This window comes from Vigna umbellata, chromosome 9 (genome assembly GCF_029865625.1).
Source record: "Vigna umbellata cultivar VRB3 chromosome 9, Vumbellata_1.0, whole genome shotgun sequence".
Lineage (NCBI taxonomy): Eukaryota > Viridiplantae > Streptophyta > Magnoliopsida > Fabales > Fabaceae > Vigna > Vigna umbellata.
Window position 1 is genome coordinate 39,419,573 of NC_142173.1, and position 26,216 is coordinate 39,445,788.

The 26,216-nt window shown below is 29.3% G+C and overlaps 2 protein-coding genes across 2 annotated transcripts; one reads left to right on the forward strand and one right to left on the reverse strand.

Annotated features, from left to right (window-relative positions):
* Nucleotides 1–6,636: 6,636 nt before the first annotated feature.
* On the reverse strand, nucleotides 6,637–10,052 carry LOC148193486 (putative nucleobase-ascorbate transporter 10). The gene is made up of 14 exons (XM_088099433.1): nucleotides 9,905–10,052; nucleotides 9,678–9,775; nucleotides 9,422–9,598; nucleotides 9,239–9,339; nucleotides 9,049–9,124; nucleotides 8,905–8,964; nucleotides 8,509–8,693; nucleotides 8,156–8,252; nucleotides 7,952–8,038; nucleotides 7,793–7,851; nucleotides 7,620–7,711; nucleotides 7,366–7,443; nucleotides 7,115–7,266; nucleotides 6,637–7,031 (listed from the first exon to the last, which is right to left on the reverse strand). Exons 1-14 carry the CDS (start codon nucleotides 10,050–10,052, stop codon nucleotides 6,813–6,815), a joined length of 1,629 nt encoding a protein of 542 aa, XP_087955559.1. The 3' UTR covers nucleotides 6,637–6,812.
* Nucleotides 10,053–19,611: 9,559 nt separating this feature from the next.
* LOC124837609 (uncharacterized) lies at nucleotides 19,612–21,413 on the forward strand. Its single transcript, XM_047313023.2, has one exon. It carries the CDS (start codon nucleotides 19,701–19,703, stop codon nucleotides 21,066–21,068), a length of 1,368 nt encoding a protein of 455 aa, XP_047168979.2. The 5' UTR covers nucleotides 19,612–19,700; the 3' UTR covers nucleotides 21,069–21,413.
* The last annotated feature ends 4,803 nt before the right edge of the window (nucleotides 21,414–26,216 follow it).

The following is a 26,216-nucleotide window of genomic DNA, read 5'->3' on the forward strand; positions in this document are numbered from 1 at the left end:
GGCTAGTGGTAACATTTCTCAGTTTCTTCCCTTGACCATTTTCCACCACCTTACAATTTTCATGGGAGCTAAGAAGAGTCTTTTTTTAGACTCCAATTGGCATAATTGGCCGACTTTGTCAACTTGGATAGGGACACATGTAAGACTAACCATCTTTCACTTTCTCTTTCTCATTCAAACTCGAGCTAATTGGTTTTTTATATCACTTTGTTTGCAAAAAAAAAAAGCTTTTGATGAATAATTTGATTCATATTTATGTGTTGTTGTTCCATTCATGCAACCAATGCTACAATTTATAAACTCACATGTTTTTTACTGTTGTACTCAAAATAGACAAAAACAACTAATACATTAACTACCTATAAAACTCCAACTGCTAATACATTAACTACCCACAATAACTAATACATTTAATTTTATTCCATTTAAGTTTACCTAACCAAGGAAGCTAGTTTGATTATACTTTGAATTCTACTTAATGAATGAATTGTGATGAGAAAGTGATAATGTTCTAATATGTATGTTGGTATGCTGAATTGAATTGATATTATTGATTATTATGATTGAATGGAAATTGGTATCTGCTGAATTGATTAGTTATAACAGGATTGTCCAAATTGCTCTATCTAAGGTTTAATTTGAACTTAACCTCAATATTTGGAACTAAAGAAGATATAGAACTGTCTAGATGAGCAAATTAGGTAGCATGTTGTAGTTAATCAGGGTTTGAGTATTGGTATGACGTTGAGCAGTGCCTCAAAATCACCAAACAATATGTTAAAAATTGAAATTAGAACACTATAGTAATTCATGACGCTAGGTGTCAATTAAGGACCGTTGGATGCTATTATAGTTAAAAATCACAAAGAAATATAAAAATTTATCAAAATATACCTCAATTTAAAATAAAATAAAATAAATATAGAAAGATATAAAAAAATAACTCCATCAAATGTGTGTTCATTTTGAAATCTTGAAAATCTAAAATCTAATTAATATAATTAAAATAAAAAATATTATATCTATAAAAAATAAACAAAGATCTTACACAATTAAACATACAAAATATATTGATAGCGTTTTAAACATAAAAAAAATTATAAATATTCATAATTATTATTGTTTTGGATGTGGGGTCGAGAACTACTCCTTCATACTTTTCTATCAATCTTTTAGTCCTTGTTCACTTGAATGGATTTGGTGAAGAGTGATTGAATGAATTTGAGAGAAATTGAAGGTAAATTTTTTGTTGTTTATTTGAGTGGATTTTGGAGGTAAGTGAGGGTGGATTTGGAAGTAAATTTTTTTAATCTGTCACATCAATCAAATTTTACACTAATTTTCACAAACTTTACTTCAAAATTCACTCTCACTTACTTCCAAAATTCACTCAAATAAACAACAAAAAATTGAACTTCAAATCCTCTCAAATTCATTCAATCACTCTCCCTCAAATTCGTTTAAGTGAACAAGAGCTTAATGTTATCTTAACGGGTGGATACCTGTCAAAGCACTCTTTACCTTACCTCTATATTTATAGGTATCAAGGTGGGCTTTTAATTATGACTGACCTAATCGCGGCCCAAAAGTAGATAAATGTGGAGTGATGCTCCCTTGACCACCCCATCTTCTCCTTCCACCTCTCCAATTTTTTTAAAATTCTAAATTTACCCTTTTTACTTTTTATTTTTACCAATTTTTCTTTTTATTTTTTAAAACCCTAATCTCAATCTCCTCTCACTTTCACTTTTCCTTTCACTCTCAGTAGCAAGCCCCCACCCCCCATTGTCACTTTCTCTCTTTCTCTTAATTTTCACTTCCGTTAACACAAAATTTGACAGAAAAAACAAATTATGCATGGTATAAATTTAAAACATTTATAACTTCTGATGAGTTTTGAAGTATCATGATTCCATAATATAATATGCTAAAAATTTCTTCCCCACTTCCTTGTCTTTTAATAATCAAACTTGAAAATCTATACTTAAACTTGAAACTCTGAACCACCACGAGATAACCCTTGTCGTTGTAAACCAAATTGTTTAGGCCGCATGAGCTGAACTTCTCTTCGATGATCACTGGGTGTTCAGTGAATCTTGTGAAATTTGAAAGGAAATGGAAAATGTTGTATTAACGGAAGTGGAAATTAAGAGAAAGAGAGAAAGTGACAGTGGAGAGAGGGTGGGAGCTTGCTGCTGAGAGTGAAAGGGAAAGTGAAAGTGAGAGAAGATTGAGATTATAGTTTTAAAAAATAAAAAGTAAAATTAGTAAAAGTAAAAGGTAAAAATGATAAATTTGGAATTTTAAAAAAATTGGAGAGGTGTAAAAGAAGATGAGGTGGTGGAGGAAGCACCACTCATAAATGTGTTTTACCTATTTTTACTTATAAATATATTGGACTTATGATGATTTGGACTTTAATAGTAAAGTAATTGATCAGCTTAACAAGAAGTCGTCCAAATTACAAAAACTTAAGATTGAAAAATAACTTTTCAACATTCTTTTAAAAACATTCACCAGATAGTCAATAAATAACCGATCGATCATATGATAGAATTATCACAAACTTCATAATACACGTTAATAACTAAAAGGAAATAACAATAACAACACAAAGGTAAAAATTCTCAAAAAATGAGTAGAATGCGCAACATTAGGTCTAATATTGTTGTTCTGCTATATAAAAATAGGTTTTCATACTAACATGTCCAAAAGCTTGTCGATCCTATCCATAAACTTCGTAATTTACTTTAATGTTTATTTGATGTTTTAAAATTTTCTATCATCACATTTAAATATTGTAGATGTTGAATAATGGTCAAAGGCCAATAGTATAACTTTGGATTATGCACCCCTAAAATATAAGTTCATTTCAAAGGATGAAGTACATTCATATTAACTTTTAATTATATTAGAATAAAAGAACAGCAATTTTGCTGTTGTGAAAACATCACAATCAGAAACAACAACCAAAAAAATTCCAAATTAACGTGTCGCACTTGTCAACAGAATGGGAAAATAGACGTTTCACTCAGGTGCCAATCGATGACGACTTATACGTGACAATATCATAAAATTCTGTAAATACTTACATAAATTTTGTATAAAACTTCTTCTAAGAATTTAACCATGAATTAAAAGTAAGTTTCACATTCCATACATTAAGAAAGTTTAATTTTTATAGTTAAGAAATTTTAATTTTTAAATTTATGAAAGTTTAATTAGTTGAAGAATTTGATACAAGAACCATACCTTATTGAGCAAAATCCTCAATTTTGATATTATTGATGAATTTTTTAAAATTATTGAAAAAATATAATATCAATGAAACATGAATTTTACTCATATAAGATATTCATTCCATTTTTAATTCAAAGAAAAAAAATTTTGAGTTCTTTTATATAATGTTAATTTTTTTTTTATAATTTAGTCAACTTACATACACATTTCAATTTTTTTTTAATTTTATATATGTAACCCATACCTTAAAAATTTCAACTATTTTATATAGGTATTAAGAATAATACAAGTATGAGTCTCACCTAAGATAAAGATGAAAAAGTTATACATTATATGTAAAAGATCTATAAATCCAATATTTTTAGATTTTGAGTTAAAAATAATATTAAATGATGATGTAAAACTTGCGTACGCCTGTTTTTTCAATTGGTACATTTTAGTAATGTGTATCAGGTTTTAGTAGACAAAAATATCCTAACATATCATGAATTCTAAAATTATAAGGTTAACGGTATTTTAATAATTTTCATTCTCAAAACTAAAAAAAAAAATCCAAAACCCTTGCTCAACTCTCTCATTCCTCTTAATCCTTTCTTTTTCATCTCTCTCACTCAAACATTTCTCTGTCATCCCTATGCTAGTCCCAATTGAAAACATCATAAACACTTGCCTAACCTAATCTACCTTCCTCACTTATTCAATTTGTCTCTGTGATTTGTGAAGTTAAAGGTTTTATTTACCATTACATTCTTGATGGTGTGCCTGCAGAGGGGAGTTTGTAACACAACAAAGTTCTAAAATTTAAAAAAGAAATTTAATAAGGGAAAATATATAACATAGTTTTCTAATAAAAAATCAACATCAACATCATAAATTATTTTGTTATTAAACTAGAAAACAAATGAACGAACAGAGCAAGAGGAACAAATTGCGGTGTCGCGGGTTGTTGTGTGAGTGAGGAAAAGTATGGAGATGAGAGAGAAACAAGTTGGATAAGTGAGGAATGTAGATTAGGGTTAGGCGTTCTGATTTTTTTCAATTGGGACTAGCGTAAAGATGATAGAGAAAATGTTGGAGTGACAGAGATGGAAGAGAAAAGATTGAGAGGAATGAGGGAGGTGGGCAAGGGTTTGCGGTTTTTTTTTTTTAGTTTTGAGAATGAAAGTTATTAAAATACCCTTAACCTTATAACTTAGAATCCATGATATATTAGGATATTTTTGTCTACTAAAATTCGGTACACATTGTTAAAATATACCAACTGAAAAACAGGCGTACACAATTTAACAAACCCTTTTATATATATATATATATATATATATATATATATATATATATATATATATATATATATATATATATATATATATATATAAATGTGAATCTAAGTTCTATGTCAAACACATCAAATAAAGATAATTAAATTATATATCATATAAATAACTTATAAACTTAATATCTCAATGTTTTGAATTAAAGGTGATTTTCCTTCCCAAAAAATATCATCAATAAGATTGTTATTAGTTGACAATTTTATGATAAATAATAGTAATAATGATAATTTTGCATTGTATTTGTATATATATTTTGAGACATGTTTAGATGATGAAAGCATAAAAATTGAATTGATGTATGTAAAAATAAAGAAAAAATGAGAGTGCAGAAAAAAGGGTGGAAGAAGTTAGTAGGGCCAGCTGTAGCAGGAAAAAGGGGTTTGAAATTATGATTTATATGACTATTGGAAAAAAAAAAAAAGTTACATTATTATGAAAATGAAAGAAGAGTAATAGCCAGAGAGTTAGAGATAAATTAAGAACGGTGTAGCTGTATCAGAGAAAGCAATCACAATAGCAATAGCAACAGAACGAAGAGCATGCACTACCTGCTTCCACTGCATCTCACTCTCAAACGAAGATCCAGTTTCCACTGCCCATGTTTTCCGGTTCATACAAAATTTATATATTTATTCATTATCTTTTTTATTTTCCAACTATAATTTTATTTCTCGATTAAAATTTAAGTTAAATTATAAATCTTTCCAAGAGAAAAAGTAAATATTAGTCTAATATAAAAAAATACTGAAATTACTTTTAATTCAAAACTTCAAACAACAATTTTATTGGTCTTTATTCTTATACTATATGTTTATTTTTTCTTAGTGTTACATTTTAGACTTACATTTAATTTTCTAATAATAAATTAACTTATTTTTACAAAATTAGTTAATAAATAAAAATTGTTCACGGTAACTGGATAATTATGTTACGAATGACACAGTAGACTATTATGTCCTATTAACAAAAATGAATTCAATCATAAGTCATCTTTAAAATATATAATTTGTATTTTAAGGCAATAAAAATTATGTTCTGCCAGTCAATGGTAATTTTCACTACCATTTCGTCTTGCCACTGTTTCTATAATTATTATTACTTGTACCTTTTTTATATATTTCATAATCTTTTCTGTCAAAATTTATCAAAATTAAGCAACAATAATAAAATTTGTTTTAATATATTTTGAAGAATGCATTATACCTATTTTATTATATATAAACAAAAATATCAAAACAATTTTATTAACATGAATTTTTATATATGTAACGTAGGAAAAAAATATTTCATCATAACAATTGATATAAAATTATATATAACTTCTATGAAAAAGGAAATTTCAATCTAATCATACATTTAATTTGATAACCAATTGCACAACACTTTAATTCTCCCAAATGAGCATCGTGAAATTTTTCTGTAATTTCTCATTTATTTTTAATTTTATATAAAATTTTAAAAGATTATGAAATAGAGAAAAAAAAACAAAAACCCCAATCAATTATTAATCGAGAAATTAATTTTGGTTAATATGGCAGTGTTTCCAAAACACTTCTAAAACAAACGGACATTTATAATATGACAGAATAAATTTTTAGACTCATTTAACATTATAAATACAATAATTTATTTTTTAGATTATTATTTTGCTCTTATAATTAATTAATGTAAAATGAATGTGTTTTTGTGTTAAAGAATATTTTTCCTAAACAAAAATAGCTAAAAAAGTGTGGCAGTTAGTCTATTACTAGTAACACAAATAATTTTCTGACAATGCACCACTTACCAATCCACTTTTTAGGGTATTTTAGCTATTAAAAAAAGTTATTTTCTATAGTTGTAAAGGAAAAAAGAGATTAAAGGATAACATATTGAATGAAAAGTGTGTATGAGATATTGTTGAATGTAATTTAGGAATGGACCATAATATTTTAACAATTTTTTCATAACGTGACTATTTTATTAATCTATTTGAAATGGATCAATTAAAACTAGTATAAAAAAAAATTATTAAAGAGATATTTTCCTTCAATAACACTGACTGACTGAATAGTAGCAAAGATTGGAACATGAAGTAAATGAGATGAACAACATTGGAACAAGTGTGTCATCGAAACATAAGACAGTGAAACCACAGTTTTGACAGGAAGTTGAAAAAAAATGAGGAACCCCATTTGCAGTAAGGACGGAAATAAAGTGGTGGTGGTGGTGGTGGTGGAGGCGGCGGTGGCGGCGGTGCTAAGAGGGTGGAAAAAGCTTGTCAAGTCTGCATGGTAAAGAGTAGAACTCATCACTCTTAACATCTGCGCTGTACAAGCTGAACCTCTCCCACCACTGCAAACTGATGTCTTTACGTGCAGAATCATCTTCACGAGACAGTGTAACATCCAAAACGAAACCAACCAAAGCTGCAACTGTTGTGTGGGACATGAATATGACACTCACAACATCATTCAACTGCACCACATTCATTCAAATCAAATCAAATCAATGAATCATCACAAATTTCAATGATGGGGTTTCGGTTAAAGAGATTTCACCCATAAGGGAATTCCCCCATGCTCCTTCACGTGATAGTATTCTGTGAAATATTGTGGTATGGAGAGGCCCAGGAAGAACGAGAATCCCAACACAAATTTCGTTCTGAAATTGTTCAGGTTACAGAATTGGAGAAAACCAAGCCCCCCAGAAGCTGCGTAATATTCCAAAATGCTATTTAACACTGCCAAATTCCCTTTTGCAAACCAACCATAACACCACAATGAATGAATACTAATCAGAGATAACTTACAAACGTAGCCGAATAACACACAGTATAATGCTGCTATAATTGGCATGGGTACTGAAGCAAAAAAGGCTCCCAATTTTCCTAGTTCAAGAGAAAACAGCATGAGTTATCATACTTTAACCAAGAGAATAACAAACTAAGGAAAACATAGCCAATAAAAGAAAATTATAGTTTTGGCTATGTTAGTATTCAATTTTGGATCTCAAATACTAGTGTCCCACATCTTCTCCAAGACTCTGAAATCATGATTACCATACCGAATATAGAGAAGAAAATCATAAAAGCAGATGATATTTGAACCACTCTTCTGCTTCCTGCTTTTGTCAACGCTAACAAACCAGCATTTTCTCTGAAATACAAGTAAAGCACAATCTGAAAAATACAGGAGGAAAAGGGGCCCCAGGTAAGATAACAAGTTTACAACCCTTACACTGATGCCGTAGACCCTGTTATAGAACCAAACACGCCACTCAGCAAAGCACTTACTCCCTAAAATCACAATAACAATGACACAAACTACTATGGGTCACACCACAAGTTTTATGAACTGTAGTCAAGGGAGAAAACTGCAAAATTTAGTGAATCCTACCACCCAACCAGCTCCACGGCTGATAACAGATGGTGGCACTGGTGTGGCACTTCCATATCTTGCTGCAGCATAGCATGTACCTGTATACTGCATACAAGTGGTGAATATAAAAAAATTGAAGTTTCAAGGCAAACAAATGGTTAGTAGAAGATGAACATTAGATGATTTTTCAGCGCTGAATGAATTAAGGGGTAAAGTGACTACCTCAAAAAAAGAAACGAAGGAAGCAGCGATCATTGCTAAAGCCTCCCCAGCATTGAATGTAGGAGGCCCCCATTGGAAGAAACCCGGAAAATACACCCTGTGTATAAATTCTAAACTTTTACCTCATCTTAAAAAGGCTGAAACTGGTGTAACTCATAAACATTTCACATGTTCAAACATTATTAAGCATTTTTGAAGAACTAAGTTTTCATACATACAACACGTGTGTCTCCTATCTCATGAGTTGCTGTTATGTAGCAGTATCTTCTCATTTTCAATCTCATCATTTCTACAATTTTCGTTTATATAACTGATCACTGATTGAGAAAACATGTCTGCACTCAATCTCTTACCATGGAGCGGCTGTAATAAGTCCAGCACGATCAGTGCGGCAATTATTCTGTGTACTTTCTGACTTGTTGTTATACACAGTGCATGAAGTTAGAAACAGTGCGAATAACCATGCAATTGTAACAGTGAAGAGCACCGAATATCGGTCACATATAGGCCTTTTCATGCCAATATAACGATTAAGATACTGCATACACATACAAACACTGTTAAACACTTAGATCAAAAGGTTAAAGAATAAATACTCAATGGTTTAAAATCTCTTCGGAATTCTCTGTTTTCGTCCTGAAATTCTTATTTGAAATCCTTTGAGCACATTCCTGTTTTGTAAAAGTTTGATCCACCAAGATCAAGTGGGACAAAGCAAACATGTAAACAACTGTGCAAGACCAACTTGCCTGCGATATGAAAACAAATACAACTAATGTTGGAAGCCCAATTTCAACACATTCTGTCACCTGCAACATTGATTGGAAAATATAGAGGGAGGAAAAGGAATACAAAACTTCTGTCAAACATGAAAATCAAGACATCACAAATACCATTGGGAAACCAAAACGATAGAGGCTGAGTCCTGTGAAAGTTATATAAGGCACTACACTGAGTGGACTGAGGAACCTGAGATGATTGAAGTGGCTAACAGTATTAAAAATGTTGATCAAAAAGTAAGATAGAATAGTTATTAAAAGAAGATTATCAGATGATGAAACCAGCCAAGAAAATCACGCTAACCTGACAGCATTCCTCCAAAAGCCAAAGAATCCAACAGCCATCTGGAAACATGCAGTTATGATCAAGGCACCTTGAATAGCTCTGATTGTCTGAATAAACCTCTGGAAAAATCAAGCATTGAGTCAAAAAATCACTAACAGTAACAGAAGAAAATATAAGAAGCAAAAATAGTATATCACAGACCTCATAAGAATCCGTGTATGAATTGTATCTTCTGGCATGGATAATAGATGTTATAGGTACTATGTAAGTGTATGAACCAACAACTACAATTGGAAGTCGAGTTCCAAACAAGGATTGAAGAAATGTGCTTATTCCAGAAACAAATAAAAGTGTCTGAAACACTCGTGTCTTCTCAGCCTACATTGATCAAAGCATTCAGCTTCATTTCTATATTCAAAATCTCAAAAGCATACAAAAAAATGAAAAAAGTTCTTACTACTCCTCCACCCATTTGAGGAACAAGCATAGTTGGAATCAGAACGGTAACTCCTAGAGTCAGAAGGAAATGCTGAAATCCCAATAGCACTGCTTCACCTGCATCATGAAGCATATCTCTATCTTTTGTAATGATATGTAAGATTTTGTGTTGTAAATTCCAACAAAAAATTTAAAGTTTTTATAGTTCTTATTATCATTATTATAAGTAGACAAGAGTGTACTAACGCCATGGAGGAGGACTCTTGATGCAATATTGAACTCCAGGCAATTGTTCATGCACAGCATGTGGCTGCACCTCCTCCACTTTCTTTGCAGCACCTGCATTTTTGTTAGTATCACTTGCATGGTTGCATGCAGCATTATCTTGAGCCATCTTTAACCAGTATCAGATGAAAGAACTTTTTCATCTTCTGAGATGATTGATCATTTTTCTAATATAAGGAGAATTGTATATGAATTCCAATTAATTTCAATTCAGTAACCAAACATTTCAAGATTAATTTGGTTTAATCAGTTACAAGAATTGGAATTATGCACCGTTATGTTAATGGTATAAAACGGTCTAGAACATTAATATTTTTGTTAAGTGCCATGAAATTATTCCACTGAAAAGTAATTATCACTTTCTTTACCAGGGGGTTTGGGATTAAAGTATTTTTAAATTTTGAAATCTTACTTGGTTGGATATCTTCTTTTTGTTTGGACAATTTCATTGTACTAAACAAATATTAATTTTTGCTTTTAGTTTAAACTTTTATGCTTGTATGCATGGTAGATAATGAAACCAAATAGATTAAAATATATTAAAAAACTATTTTATATTTTTTTAAAATAATTACAATAGAGTTTTTATTCCATCTCTCGAAGAAAGATCAAGCAAAATAAATTATACATGTACAAATCTCATTTATAGCTACAAAAGTTTGCTATAAATTTTAGAGGTAAATATGTTTTTAGTCCCTCAACTATCGAGCGCTTTAGTCCCTCTTCCAAACTTTGGTTCACTTTACAGAATGTTGGTCATGGCTGGTTGAAGATGGAAAAGAAAAGAGTGTCCACAGAAGATGAACCATTGAACGAAGAAGAAGAAAAGGGATTCCAATTTTGACACTATAATTTAATGTTTTTTCTTTTAATTTTAGTTAGAGTTAGAAACAAACTTAGAATTGGCCTTCATGTGGCACACCGTTAGCCATGTCAAAAAAAAATTAACTCACTAGTTATGAAAGGCGAAATATTACAGTTTTCTTATGGACAAGGATCAAAGTGAACTAAAGCTTGAAAGAGAGACTAAACAAAAAAACTAGAGGTGTCAATTTGACCCATGACCCCGGGGCTAGCCCTAACCCACTCTTGAAAAAGCCCCCTCTTAAGAAGCCCTCAAATGGGGGCCAAAAAAAAAGCCCTAACCCCCAAAGCCCCCTCTCAAGGGGGTTAGGGTCAGGGTTAAGGTGGGTTTAGCCCACTAAAATTTTTTTGGAAACTAAACTTCAACATTCTTAATAGTAACTATTAAAAGTACTAAATTTTATATTCATGTAATTGATTTCTTATTTCAAATTATTAAATAAAACTAATTAATTATAGTATAATAGAATATTTAATATTCAAAATAACCACTTTTTTAAATAATTAAAAACAATTGCAAACCACACACTTAATTTTATACAACTAAATAGTATTACAAATTTATTTTAGTGAAATATTATAAAAATGTTTTATTTTGTTGTCAATTTTAATAAAATTATGTCTTATGTTGCAGACACCAATTATTAGAAAATTATATATAATTAGTAATATCAAAATAACCCCAAAGAGATATAATAACATATTAATTTGATTTAATATTTGCACTGCTTTTACAGTTCTTAAAAAGAATCACTGTTTTGTTTCCTCGACTTCTAAAATATCACTCAATCTGCTTTTAATTATTTAAAATTAAAAATAATTCAAAAATTTATTATCTAATTTTTTTTTTATCAAAAATAGTATTAATATTTTATGTGTAAATTAAACTTATGTTTTATTTTGTTTTTTTCTCTCTGATAATTTTTCCTCAAAATCACCATAAGATATATTATAAAAAGAAAGTTAATTTCTTAAAAATTTTTAAAAAAATGAAAATTTTAAATAGACCTAAAGTAGTAAAGAATGACAAATGTTATAGTATTTCAATTCTTTAACTAACACATTAAATAATTTATTTTTAACTTTCAATTAGAACACATAACATAAATGTATGTTTATGTTTATGTTTATATTTATTTTTATGACATTTAAAATGTAAACATTTTGAGTGAGTAGTACGACGAGATTGAATTCTATGGGCAAATACAATTTTAGTCTGCACAAGGTTTATGAGTTTTTTTTTTATTTATTATTTTTGTTATGAACATGATTTGTTGAGTATAAAATGAAAAAGAAAATCATTTATATTTAATTTCTTTTTCAATAACTTTATAAGAAAATAAAGAAGCCTTTTTTTTAAATTAAGAGCTTCAATTAGAGAAAATCTTCTCTTAAATTTCAATTAGGATAATTTTAGATAAAAAAGTTAATTTCTTACTTATAACTTAAAAAAAAGTGAAATTAAATATTTAAATTTCAAATTTATAAAATGATCCTTTAATTATATACTTAGAGAATCTAACTCAATAAATATTGTCATTTTGCTTTTGCTTCTTCATTTTAGAACTCTCCTCTTATAAAAATTTCAATTTATTTTCTATAGTAACTATTTTTGTAACAAATTAGGAGTTAATTATATTTTTTCTTGTATTCAAAATGAACATTTTTTCTAAAAAAAAGGCCCATGGGTTGGCCCTAGCCCACAGGGCTTTTGAAGATATTTTGGCCCCGTGGGTTTTTTCTACGAGAGGTTTTTTGGCCCTATGAATTTTTTTGGCCCCAATCCACGTGGGTTAGGGCCAAATCATGTAAGGAGGGCCAAATTGACAGGTCTACAAAAAACGCTTGATAATTGAGGAACTAAAAACATATTTAACGTGTTTTTCTCACCTCGTCTATTTTGAGAAGATATTTAGAATCTTATTTAAATGTTGTGTCAAGAAAACATCGTCTTAAATTTACACATTAGATCAGAAGTACCATTGAAATATCTAATCCAAAATATAAACAAAAAAATCATTTTGAATTAGATGTTCATAAATGAAAAATTTTATTTTTTAATTTATATTTTGAATTGGATAAACGAAACATACTTTTAAATTCAAACTGTTTAATAGTTAAAAAAGAAAAAGACATAGAAATAACTTTTAATGAAAGATAATTGAAAGTTATAGATTTTATGGGAGTGCCTGAATCAAAAAAGGGGAGTGGGGAAAGAAACGGCCATCATCCAATGACTCCTTCTTCCTCCAAGTCTTGATTTCTGGCACCTATAGTCCAAATTGTCTAAAACTACCTTTTTAAGTTGTACAATTTGAAAACAGATGATGTAGTCTCCAGTAAATTACATTTTCAGTTTGTAAATTATGGAATTCATTTAATGCTTTACAAATGTAATCACGAATTAAATAATCTATAGATATATTTTAAATTCGTATTATATTTATAGATTGGGTTTTTAAAACAACTTATAAATTCTTTAATCCATAAGTTAAACTTAGAATTTTGAATTCCAGCATCCAAAATTATTCTATCGTGATAAATCATTGTCGTTACTGTTAAATCTATTGAGAAGGAAGTTCCTTCTTTACTCAAAACCTCAATACTGTTCTATTTTTTTTTATTTCTATATAATATCAGACTTGGATTCACACTTGAATACCCAACAATATCCGAAATGTCATAATTTATTTATTTTTTCATCATGTTATCCCTCACTTCACTAAATATAAAATTATTATTTTGAATTGTTAAATCCTTTATCACAATCCACAAATAACTCTTGTACCACTGTGACATTTGCTATTTCTATGTTACTTTCAAAGAAATGAAAAACTTATTAATAAGAGTTAACTAACTTTATACCCTACTATACCATATGACGAATGAGCTACCATTAAGACCGGATAGCTATAAATTAAAACAATTAATCTTGACTGACTAAAGATAAAATATGATTATTTATATTTTCAATTAGATATAATTAAGTTGATATTAATAAAAAAATTACTTAAAAATCTATAAATACATATTTAAAGTAAAGAGGTACGTAATTTGGATTTATTAATGATTTCTGGACGTATTTTCTAGATTGTTTAAACAAACAATTGTTCTAAGACTTGAATTTCAGGACAGTTTTTGCATTCCAAATAACTTATCAAATTTTAGATTATTGATATCGATCCTATATCTTGAAATATACAAAACATTTACTTAAATGAATTATAAATAAGAAAAGACAAAATAAACATTTTAAAGAAATGGAGGATGATGAAAAAGAATATGGAGAAGAAAATGATGGTGATGTTAGGTTATTTGGTGTGTAATAAATATTCTTCGTAAAACTGGTAGGCATCGTCACATTAGCCTCTAAAACTAAAAAACTATTAAATGAATTTGTGAATATTAAATAAATTCTTTAAGTTTAATATACAATAATAGTATAAATTATACTGAGCTAATTACTATTAAATATGATAATATTTTGCTTTATCCATCGTCTACCAAACAAGATGCTGGAAAAAATCACTTCCTATAACTAAAAACATATGTCGTGTTGTTGTTTATATGTTATATACTTGTTCACCCTTACCTTAAGCATGCTTCTGTTACAGGGAAAGTTTAAATTTAATGGAATTACATACTTTTACTATCTAAAGGAGGGAATTTTGGTTCATGATATCAATACTATTAAAACATTTGATTTGGTATTTTATAAAAGTTCTTGTTAAAACCATGTTATTTATTTCATTAAATTAAAATTTAATTATTATTTTATATATTAATGTGTGAAAAATATTGAAACAAAAATTGCGCAGAGGGAAAAATATCTTAAAGTAAGAGAAGATTTGTCTCGTCTATAAAATCGACATTGAACTGTCACGACACCAGCAATTATTAACATAGTTTTTCGAAAAAGGCAAAGTAAAAAACTGTATAATATACATTATTAAAAAAAAAAAAAAACTCTTTCAAAATATGTTTGAAGTGTTAATATTTGTTAAAGCGAAGTTAATGTGAATTTATGATTTATTTTATGTTTTGAGTGTGAGGTATTATCGAAAACATTAGACATAATGACTGTGAATTTTTTATTTTATTATGATATTGAGATTGAAATAGTGTCTTATTTGTAATTATTTGTAATTATTGATTTGATTAATGAAAAGCTAGTGCGACAATTCATTTAAAAGCGACAATTATCAATTGGACCGAGATAGTAGGCCCACTGTTCATGAGAGACAAAACTTAATAAAAACTTTCTACACGTGTTCTTTGACATCTGAGAACTCATATGGGCATGGAATCTTTAAAAAAAAGTTAAATATGATTTTAATTTCTTAAAATTAAATTAATATTCGTTTCTCTTTTTCAAATTTTAATTCAAACTCTTTTCAAAACAAATTTAAATTTTCTGTTTATATACTTATACAACTGATACTCTATTTAAATTCAAACTCTATTTAAAGTCTCGTGAATAGGAATGATGAAAGGGAGTTTGTATGGTAAAAATTTATAACCTATTTTAAAAGAAAGCTATGAAAAACAAAAAGGGAGGTGTGTTAAAAGAATACATATTGGGCCACAAACATATTAGAGAAGATGTAAAAATAAGATGAGAGAGATGTAAAAAGAAAAACAAGTGATGTGAATATTATTATATTTTTTTTAAATGGGTTTTATAAAACTGGTTTGATTTTTTTTAACTAGATGATTTTAATAAATTCTCTTTTTGTAGTTTTCTTTTCCTTTTTCATCTTCTTTGTTCTTTTTTTTCCTAATTTTTTAATTTGTTTATTGTTATTTTTTCTGCATATTATTATTTCAAAAGAATTATTTAAATACTTATATTTTTGAAAAAGATATTTTATTTATCCCAACGAAATTATTTAATATTGAAGTTTGAATGTTGTAACTTCAGTTATTCATATTACCATTTGAAAATCATTTATCACCAATGAAATAAAAGATTAAGAATGTGTTGTTTATTCTCGTGGTAAAAACATAAAAGCAATTGATGTAATTACCTTTTAAATTTAAGGCATTCTTATAAAGTGTTTCAAATAAATGTTTTGATATTCAATTTTTATTGATTAATATACTATATGAAAAACTTGAAAACTCTTTAAGGCTTTTGTCATTACATTGAAATAATCTTTTAATTTCTGAGTCAATGATTTCTAATATCATTACAATTATTAATATTTTAATAAATGTTTAGGTTTAATTAGTATTTTGATCAGATAATAAAATTTATTTAATGTGATCTTTTGATTTTTTTTTCTATTTAATCCTCATTTTATTTAAAATGATTCAATATAGATTTTTTTCATTAAATTACAATTTAGTTTTGTTTTTTTCTTTTGTCTTCACCTTCAATCTTATTCCACCACCTCCTCTTTTTCTAATCCCATCATACTTACTCTTCTCTTTTTTTTTAACCATAAGATAACATTTCATATAACATGACTTTCCCTTCTTTCTATTCTATTGATAAAAAGAAATCTAACAATTTTCTCTTTCGGTTTTGTTATTAAAAGAAGCAAATAGAAGATGAAAGAAAAAACCAAATGAATTTTTTTATTTATTTATAAGATTACTTAATTGCAAAATTAATTCTTATATGAAATTATTATGATCAATTTTAAATGATTTTTGAATTGCTTCTTGTACTTTGATGGATAATTTCATGGGATTCCTTGCAATGTTTACATGAAGTTATATATGGATGAAAAGTTTTAGAAAAGAGTTCTAAGGTGGAACTTCCCATTGGTGGTTTAAAGTGTTGCTAGTATGAATATAGGAAACTCAGTCTTTAGGGTTATCCTGAAACTGTAATGATTAGTCATTCTCAATTATACGTGTGGTGAGAGTAGCAGAAGATATTAGTCTAGGCGCTTCTAGTATAGCCTAAGACGCGATACAGACTAACTTTGTGAGTGTAATAAGGTGAAATTCATTAGCAATAACTTTATAAAGTAGAGACCACCACAAGTGTACAATCCATCATAACACAACATTCTTCCTAAATCCAGATAGTCTCACTTTCAATCTTGTTTTTTCATTAAATTACAAGTTGGTTTTGTTTTTTTCTTTTGTCTCCACCTTCAATCTTATTCACCAGGTCCTCTTTTCCTAGTCCGACCTCACTTATTGTGCTTTTTTCTTTTTAAACAGAATCAACATAAGATAACACTTCATAAGACATGACTTTTCCTCCTTTCTATTCTATTGATCAAAAGAAATCTAATAATTTTTTTCTTTCAGAGTTGTTTTTAAAGAAAGCAAATAGAAGATGAAAGAAGAAATCAAATGATTTTTTATTTATTTATAACATTACTTAATTACAAAATTAATTCCTATATGAAATTATGATAAATTTCAAATAATTTTCAAAGTAAAATTACTTAGTTGTTAAAATAAACTTTAAATATGATATGTATAAAAAGTTGTTATATGGTAAAATCTAATAATTTGGTTGATAAAACATTCTCATTGTGTTTAGATATAACTTTTAATAATTTTTTAACTTGATAATAAATACCGTGGAGCTTATAGTTGCCATAGGATATCTTTATAAAAAAAATAAATATTTTTATTCATTCTAAAAATAACTTGACCATACAAAATATTTTTAAAAATTTAAATATATAAAGAAAATACTTATATAAATTTATAATTTCATATTTTATTAGGTATTTTAATTTATATTAAAATGCATTTAGGAATGATAATAACTCTTTAATGGGAAATTATTAGTCAAATTGCCAGTTTATATATGATCCCAATTGATCTTTAGACTAAGATAATGAAATTAACATGCTATTGCCTTAATATTCTAAATTAGAAAACCAAGTTAAATTTTGAAAAGAAAATTAAAATATTTAATTAAAAATAATTGTTCAAATTCTATCAACATCCTTTCTTTGTCATTTCAATATATTTAACATATATATAGTGCATATTAAGAAGAAAAAGACATCCCATATAGAAATTAGGAAATATTAGTGCATCATACTAAATTAAAAGGGCAAGAAGAAACATAAAAGAACAATATTAGTAAAATTGAAGAAATTAACATAAATTTTCTTAAAATATTTTAATAGATAAAACCGTGTTAATATATATCAATATATCACATAATAATTACATTATCAAATATCATATTTTATTATGAATTAGTTTTAACTGAGGTTCATAACTGTACAGTAATTTTTATTTTCATTTACCCTACTTGTATCATTATTTTGTATTATATCATTTATTATATACTTAGAGAGAGAGAGAAAACATGTATTTATTATAGTGTAAAATGTTTTACATTTCTAATTACAAAAAGTACTATACATAATAAACTAATTATCAATTTTTAACAGTGTTACTTAAAGAAGTTAGTAACTTTACCTTTATACTTTTTCTTTGTCATCATCTGAATGTTAAGCTGATGTTAATTAGTATTATCAGTATAATCTTCTTCCTCAATAACTTTAGAACTTATGGGTCTGCACTTCAAAGATACATTATACTATATTTATTTAAAGGGGGTAAACCTTGTAAACTAGAGAACAACACTCTATTGTACCTTAACAAACGACAACTTGAGACAGTTTTACTAGGAATTTTTTGTTCTGGATTCTGTAACGACACGTTGAAACAGTTTTATGGAGAATTTCTGGTTCTAAATTCTTGAACGCCGTTTTATGAGAGATTTCTGATTCTAGTAAATTCGGTAAATTTAAGGACACGCGTTAGGAAGAGATTTATGAGAAATTTCTGGTTCTAGATTCTTTAACGACACGTTGAAACAATTTTATGAGAAATTCATTGTTCTGAATTCTTTAACTCATTCGAGGAAAGGTTAGATTAAAAGGAACGTTGAGAATGACCGAGTAAGAGGATGTCGGGTTGCGACGTGGCCGAAATGCAGCATGATAAACCTATGGAAACTCAAAGTTGAAGAGTGAAAGACAGTAAGTATATATATAGACTATGTAGCAGAAAAGTAGTTGTAACGTTTTTTTTGTTGTGTCACGCGGGGTACTAATAATAAGGGTAGAAAGAAATAATTGATGTGTGAGTGGTGGTAGATGAGAGTTGAAAAGAGTGAAAAATAGATATATATATATATATATATTTACTGTCATTTCTTGAGATTGATTTCATAAGAGTGATGAGTTGGCTTGGCCAATAGAGGCTCTCCAATGAGAGTGAATGTCATTGATTGCATGTAATGGGAAAAGGTGGAAGAGACATGTGTAGAAACAACAAATGTAACCGACTGCAAAGGGGAAGTGTTTGATGAAAGTAGGGAAAAAGACAGAGGGACCAAACCAATCCTAATAGGTGTTTTCATGCATGGCACTCTAAACCACACGCGTTATCATCACAGACCCTTTTCGTAAATAAGACCAAAATTTACCTCATTGGTCTCACAAATTGAGCCTCCCTCTTCATAAATGAGAGCATCTCTTACCTTTCAAAAAAAATTACCCTATTCACAGCACTACACTACACTGTGCACAATGCTGCATGCTTATCCAATACCCTTATTACCAATAGAATCACCATGCATGGTCCCACTTTCACAGTCCAATCCCCACATCTCTTCCTTCTTGAGACACCCAACACGTACCCACACCACAGTTACAAGTGTCATTTTCTCCTTCCTTCTCCCTTCATGTTGCCTACCTCTTATTGGCTTCTTATCAATACCTCAGTGCCACCAAACACTCTTTTCACTCTCTCCCCTTCACCTCCCCACACCCTAACCCTCCTCACTTCCTTTATAACCCTCCCCATTTCCCCCTCTCTTCTTCACAATGCTCCCCACACTAGCTCTATAGAAGCATCCTCTCTCCTCTCTCCTTCTGCACTTTTTTCTCAAGCCGAAACCATGATCAAGACCTTGAATCCTTACCCCAACCCAGCAAAAACTGCTGAGATCATGTCTAGGTACAGACCTATAGCTCCCAAGCCTGAAACTCCCAACTCCATGACCGAGGGCTCTTCCTCTCTCCCCAAGCAATCTCCTTACCTTAGGAACTTATGGCCCCAGTTGCAAGCCAGGCCTACCAGAACCAGAAAGAGAGGTAGAACTCCTTTCACACTCCCTTCCTCCCTCAAGAGACCCAGAACACATTTCTTTGGATTTTGTCCCCCTTATCATGTGACCTCCCCAGCAAAGAACCTTTCCTTACAGGGTTTTGCTCCTTCACCACTCCCTCTTCCCCATCCCAGCCATGCACATCCCAGCCATGGACATCCCAGCCATGGACATCCCAGCCATGGACATCCCAGCCATGGACATCCCAGCCATGGACATCCCAGCCATGGACATCCCAGCCATGGACATCCCAGCCATGGACTTCCCAGCCATGGACATCCCAGCCATGGACATCCCAGCCATGGACATCCCAGCCATGGACTTCCCAGCCATGGACTTCCCAGCCATGGACATCCCAGCCATGGACATCCCAACCATGGATATCCCAACCATGGATATCCCAACCATGGACATCCAAACCATGGACATGCAGTTGGAGTGCTCAATCGCAACATGCAAACAAACACCGTCATCAGTCCTAGTCTGGTGACACTTCCTCTTCTTCCTTGTTCTCCTGGAGGTCCTGCACCCAAACTGGACTCCATAACAACAACAATGAAGCCCTGTGGGGGAGGGGTGATAGATTTGAACACCAAACTGAGTGTTCCTGAGGAGAGAGATCTCTTGCAACAGCTGCAGAAGCCAGTTTCCAACAATGTTATACAGCCTCTGCCAGTTCGCCCCATTGGCTCTTCCATAACTGTTGTGTGCATCGGTGAAGACACAGCTCTGCCATCTGTGCCTCGAACCCCAAAAGGGTCTCGTCAGGTGGAAAAAGAGGTTGAATCTGAGGCCTTGCCGGTTGTCATATCAGACTCAAAGCACAGGGTGAGGATGGCAAATTCTGCATACAAGGAGATGGTGGGTCAGCCACTGTGTCCTTGGCTCGAGTCTATGGTGAACGTTGGTGCCGGAAATCTGCCATGCAAGAGGATCAGTGGGGATGTAGCACTGCATCTTTGCGACTCAAACTTTCCAACTTCTGCAAACGGATTCTCTTGCTGGGTGAGGATAGAATGGGAAAGTGAGCTGAAGAAGTGCAGTGTTAACGCCTTCTGTGACGTTATGAAGTTGGCCTGTGAATCCAGGGACTACCTCTTCACATGGAGGTTCCACACTCGTGCCAGGGAAGCTCCTAAGCCAAGTTGCACCGCTTGAAAAAGTTGAAATCAATATCGCAATGAATGCACATACTGTTCTACTGGAGTCTCTCTAGTATCATGATTACCTTTCTTTTCTGCTATCATACATATATTTATATGTATATGTATGCACATAAGTATTAGGGAGATGATCGAACACAGTTTCTATGTTTCTTTAGTATAATGTCATCAAGAACTGGTAAGTGCTTGATTAGTATTATTTACTAATAAGTTATGTTTATGTTTCGATGAATCCCTCTCTAAGAAGTCCTTCTGGAGAGGAGAACATCAGAAAAAATAAATAAGTCAGTACTATTGTAAGTTGTTTCGCAGAAAATAAAAAACTGCTTTTATTTCTTCATTGTAAGTTGTTTCGCAGAAAATAAAAAACTGCTTTTATTTCTTCGTTAGCTGTTTTTTACATTATTATTCTTAAAAGAGGTATAGAAATCCGGGGCACACTTTCACACGAACAAAAGAACATAGAATGGGGAAATTGCACCGTTTTTTCTGTCAGTTTTGCCGAATGAAACTGTCTTTATTTCATGGTATTAATTGGGATGTAATAAAGAGAGTTGAAGAAGATGATAAAAACAAGGTGGTGAGACGGAGACGTTACTGCCTCGGTTTTTAAGGTGATCTTCATCAGACCTGAGGGAGAAAATCTGGAAAAAAGGAAAATTTAATGCCAGGGGTTTAAGGGAAAGTAAAGAAACATGCACTTGCACACCATTTTCATGTTCCATGAACAGACAAGAAAGGTTTTTGAAGCACCGAGGAAGAGACACGTTTTAAATAAGCTTGCAAGTGATGAAGAAGGAGCAATCTCATTCTCTCACCTTCAAAAGTGATGCGTGAGGCTGCTTAGTTTTACGTTAAAAGAAGTGCATCAGATCACGAGAGGAACAAAGAAAACATGACCTAATTAGTCATACGACAAGTAATTAATGCCGTGCCATTCAAGTGTGTTTAATTAATGTGTAGCTTAATCAGAAAACTTAACGGTAATGCAGATCTCTACGAATGCAGACATGGCACACATGCACAGGCTCGTCAAACAGAAGATGTCTAAAAAGACAAGTGTCAGCAGAAAAGATAGCGAAAGCGAAATGTTTTTCCTCGAACATGCATGTTAATGCAAACTTTAACCTCCAAAAGGTAAACAGGATTATGAAATAATCACCAAGTAAATGGGTAGAAGGATCGAGAAATTATGAAAAACAAGGCTCTGAAACTACATCGCTGTCAATTCTGAGAACTGCATACATCTGTAGGCAAGTGTTCTCTAACCATTTGTTATGGATATTCCCACCCACTGTGACAATGAAAGAAAAGGTGTTATTTTTTTAATATTATTTTGAATTATTATATTCCTATCAGTTTTTAAATCTCGAAAATATTCTTGAAGAGATTCTTACAAAGTGATATTTTTCATTACATATGGATGAGATCTAGTGAAGTTTGTGTTTTTGTTGATTCTTTTTAATAAAGCTCTTCATACTTAACCTAGATAAATACATAGTATAAAATATTTTATGTAAAAAAAATTATTTCATATAAACTACTCTTAACCTCGAATCGATTATTATTTTTCTCAATTATTTTTTTAAAAAAATACAGGTAAAGAATGTAGGGGCTAACTAAGAATATGCTAAAAAAAATTGAGGTATATTAAGCCCTCTCCATTAAAACTACACAAAGGCTTTAATCGATAAGGACATATCAATGATAAAACAAAATAAATTAGGACATATCAATGTTCAATGCTTTAATCGATAACAAGAAAATAGTGAATGAAGGTTTTGTGAAACTATTATTTTTCATATGCTTTACTACATTGGGAAGTCAATTTTGTGTCAGTGTATTCTCACCATGGACCATGTGGGAATTCATTTATAAATATTTTTGATCTTGGAAGTTTAATTCGGGCTTTAATCATTAAGGCCTTAATCACTAAACTTTCATATTTTGTTCCTATTAAAACATGTTAAATTTGCCTTAATAAACTTATCAAAATGTATAATATGTGGGTAAAATTTGACAATATATATTTTAGTATTGTCTGCAGCTTGAAAACCATGAAGATAATGAATAGCATAAAGACCATGAAAATCATAAAGATAATAATGAAATGTGTTATGCATTACAAAAATAATTTTAATTATATTATCTTTTGACTTTTTAACTTTGAAAGGTTTCCTTAATGACTTCATAATTGTTATTTTAATCATGTAATTTGAACTCTAACATTGATATATATATCATAAACTTATTAATTTTATGTTGAAACACATAAAAAACACTTAAAAAATGCAATCGTACTTATAATGAACAACATTCAGAAAGAAAAATTTATGATGATGATGATCCTAGTATTGCCAGCCATATATGCATAATAGATCCAAGTGCTAAAGTTTAGAAAGTTTAATCTGGCAATAAAATAAAATTTGAAGGTTTCAAGAGATCATATATATAACTGTTACTATATAGTAGTCATGCTAGTACATATGCATGCTTCCAAAAGTTCAAAGCAGAATTGTTTTCAATTCTTCCAAACTTTGGCTTAGCCTTGTTCTGATACAGTTTGGTGGCATTACAATCCGCTGGCACATCCATCATTAAACAAAGAATAATGACACATTTACATTTATTGACACACCTTACAAAAACAAAAATAAAAGAGTAATGATACCATGCCATTTTTTTACATTCATTTGATACATAGTATAAGGATAAAATGGTAATAAAAATTTAAATATTTTTGTATTTTTTAAGAAAGAAGACAGTAAAAAATAAGAAATGATAATGCCAGATGAATGTACAAATTTATGTGTCAAAATATCATTTTTCAAAATAAAATGGTCATAAAAAAACATAAAAATGATATTTGACACATACACACACACACATATATATATATATATATATATATATATATATATATATATATATATATATATATATATATTACATTAATCTGACATTATCATTTTTTATTTTTTATCTTTTTATTTTTTGAAAAATTACAAATTTAAGTTCACTCTTTTATAACTATTTTATAGTTGTAATGTGTGTCAAATGAATGTAAATGTGTGTTATCCTATTATTACTAAAAAAAAGGTAAACAAATTTTTATATTTAAAAAGAACAAGGGTAGCATGACACATATTCACATTCATTTGACACATCTAACAAGGGTAAAATGGTATTAAAAGAGTAAATTTGTGTAGTTTTTCGAAAAAAAGAAAATAAAAAACAAGGAAGGGTAGTGTCAAATTGACTTAAAAAATTATGTGTGTCAGAGTATCATTTTTCATTTAAAAAAGTAACGGTACTTTGACACAGAAAAACGATAAATATATTCATATGAGACGAATAAATAATAATATTTTGATTATAATTATATTATTTTTTTAATTCAAAATCATAATTATATTATTATATTATTAAAAATCGTGTCAAATGAATGTTTTTTTAAGTCGTGTCAAACTAACTTTTTTTCTTAAAAAAATAATAAAAATTAAAAAAGAGTAATATCACCTTAATTAAAAAAAATTGTGTGTTAAATTATCATTTTCAGTAATAATCATAAGAAATAATACAACAATTAGATCATATAAATTAATTTTAACTTGAACTTGAACAATTTCTTCTAAAATTTGTTATAAAAAAGTCATGTGCACGGCTTGATGGAATAAACAAGGTAAAATATACTAACTTTTGTCTTTTTTTTGTTTTGCGTACAAGACAATAGTAAGTTTCAAAGTGATTAGTTTGTTAATGAAAAATCAAATTGTATGAATATCACACTGTAAGATTTTGGTTGCAAGTGCATTTGTCATTTTGGTTAAAGAGTAAAATAATAGACAAGCAAGTGATAAAGGAAAAATTAAGATAAAACACTCTTAAGAGGTGAAACTACTTGAATTTAAATACTCAACTCAATAAAAAGTTAAATTGTAGAAAGCAGATACTATATTAATTAGAAAGACAATCCATATAGAATATGATATCAATATATTTACAAAATTATATGTATCTAACGTTGATTTATTAATATTATATATTCGAGAGGAAAATCAATGTTTTGCAGTAATGTTGTTTTACTTCCAATTTTCAAATGCATATAAATCATTAATAAATATATCACCTTTTATTTATTTTTTATATATAATTTAATCCTTTCACATACTTTATGGTTGATGTTAACTTTTACGTGATTCATACTAAGTTTATCATTTAAAATTTAAATATTCACAATATCAAATATATAAGAGGTAGCTTTTAAAGCACAATTAATAATATATAAAGTTAAGAATTCCAGTTAGATATAAAATTTCATTTAAAATCTTGTAGAATCTTATTAGTGATGTTTTGGATTCAGTTAATAATTACTCTATGTTATTATTTAAAAAAGTGATTCAATAACTATGTCATCAAATACATAATGTTTAATTTTTTAGTTATACACATAACATACAATTTTAAAATATGGTTAAAGTTTAACTTTTTGTTAAACAAAATATACGCATTTTGTATATAATATAATCTCATTCGTTTTTTAAAATATTTAGTCAAAGTAACCATAATATAAAAAATTGAAACTAGAAGTTAAGATTTAACATTCTTTGGGACTAAATGTATGAGAAATGAATGTAGAAAATAACGAATTTGAAATGAAAAGAAAGTAGAACTAAATGTATGAGAAATGAATGTAGAAAATGTGAAAAATAAGAAACAGAAACGAGGTAAGATGTTTCATGTCTTCTTTTTTTCGCTAATAATTAATGTCAAATGTAGTACTTAATTTAAATAGTACCAGCAAAATATTATGCGGGAATAAGTAATTAAATTGAAAACAAAAAGTATAAAAATACGTTTACTTTGATTTATTTGACTAAATTATCATGTGATATTCACAAACACCACGTCGACTAATTAATAAATAATGTATCAATATCATAAATGTTAAATTTGTCATATGAATTTTAATAATAGGACCAGATTAAGATTTTTTGGTTTTAATTTAAGATTGCTTTTATAGTTTTCTACTTCCAGATATTAAATTGAGAACGCTCTACTCTCAGGATGAAATTGACCATTTCAATAAATTTGAATTTATATATATATATATATATATATATATATATATATATATATATAT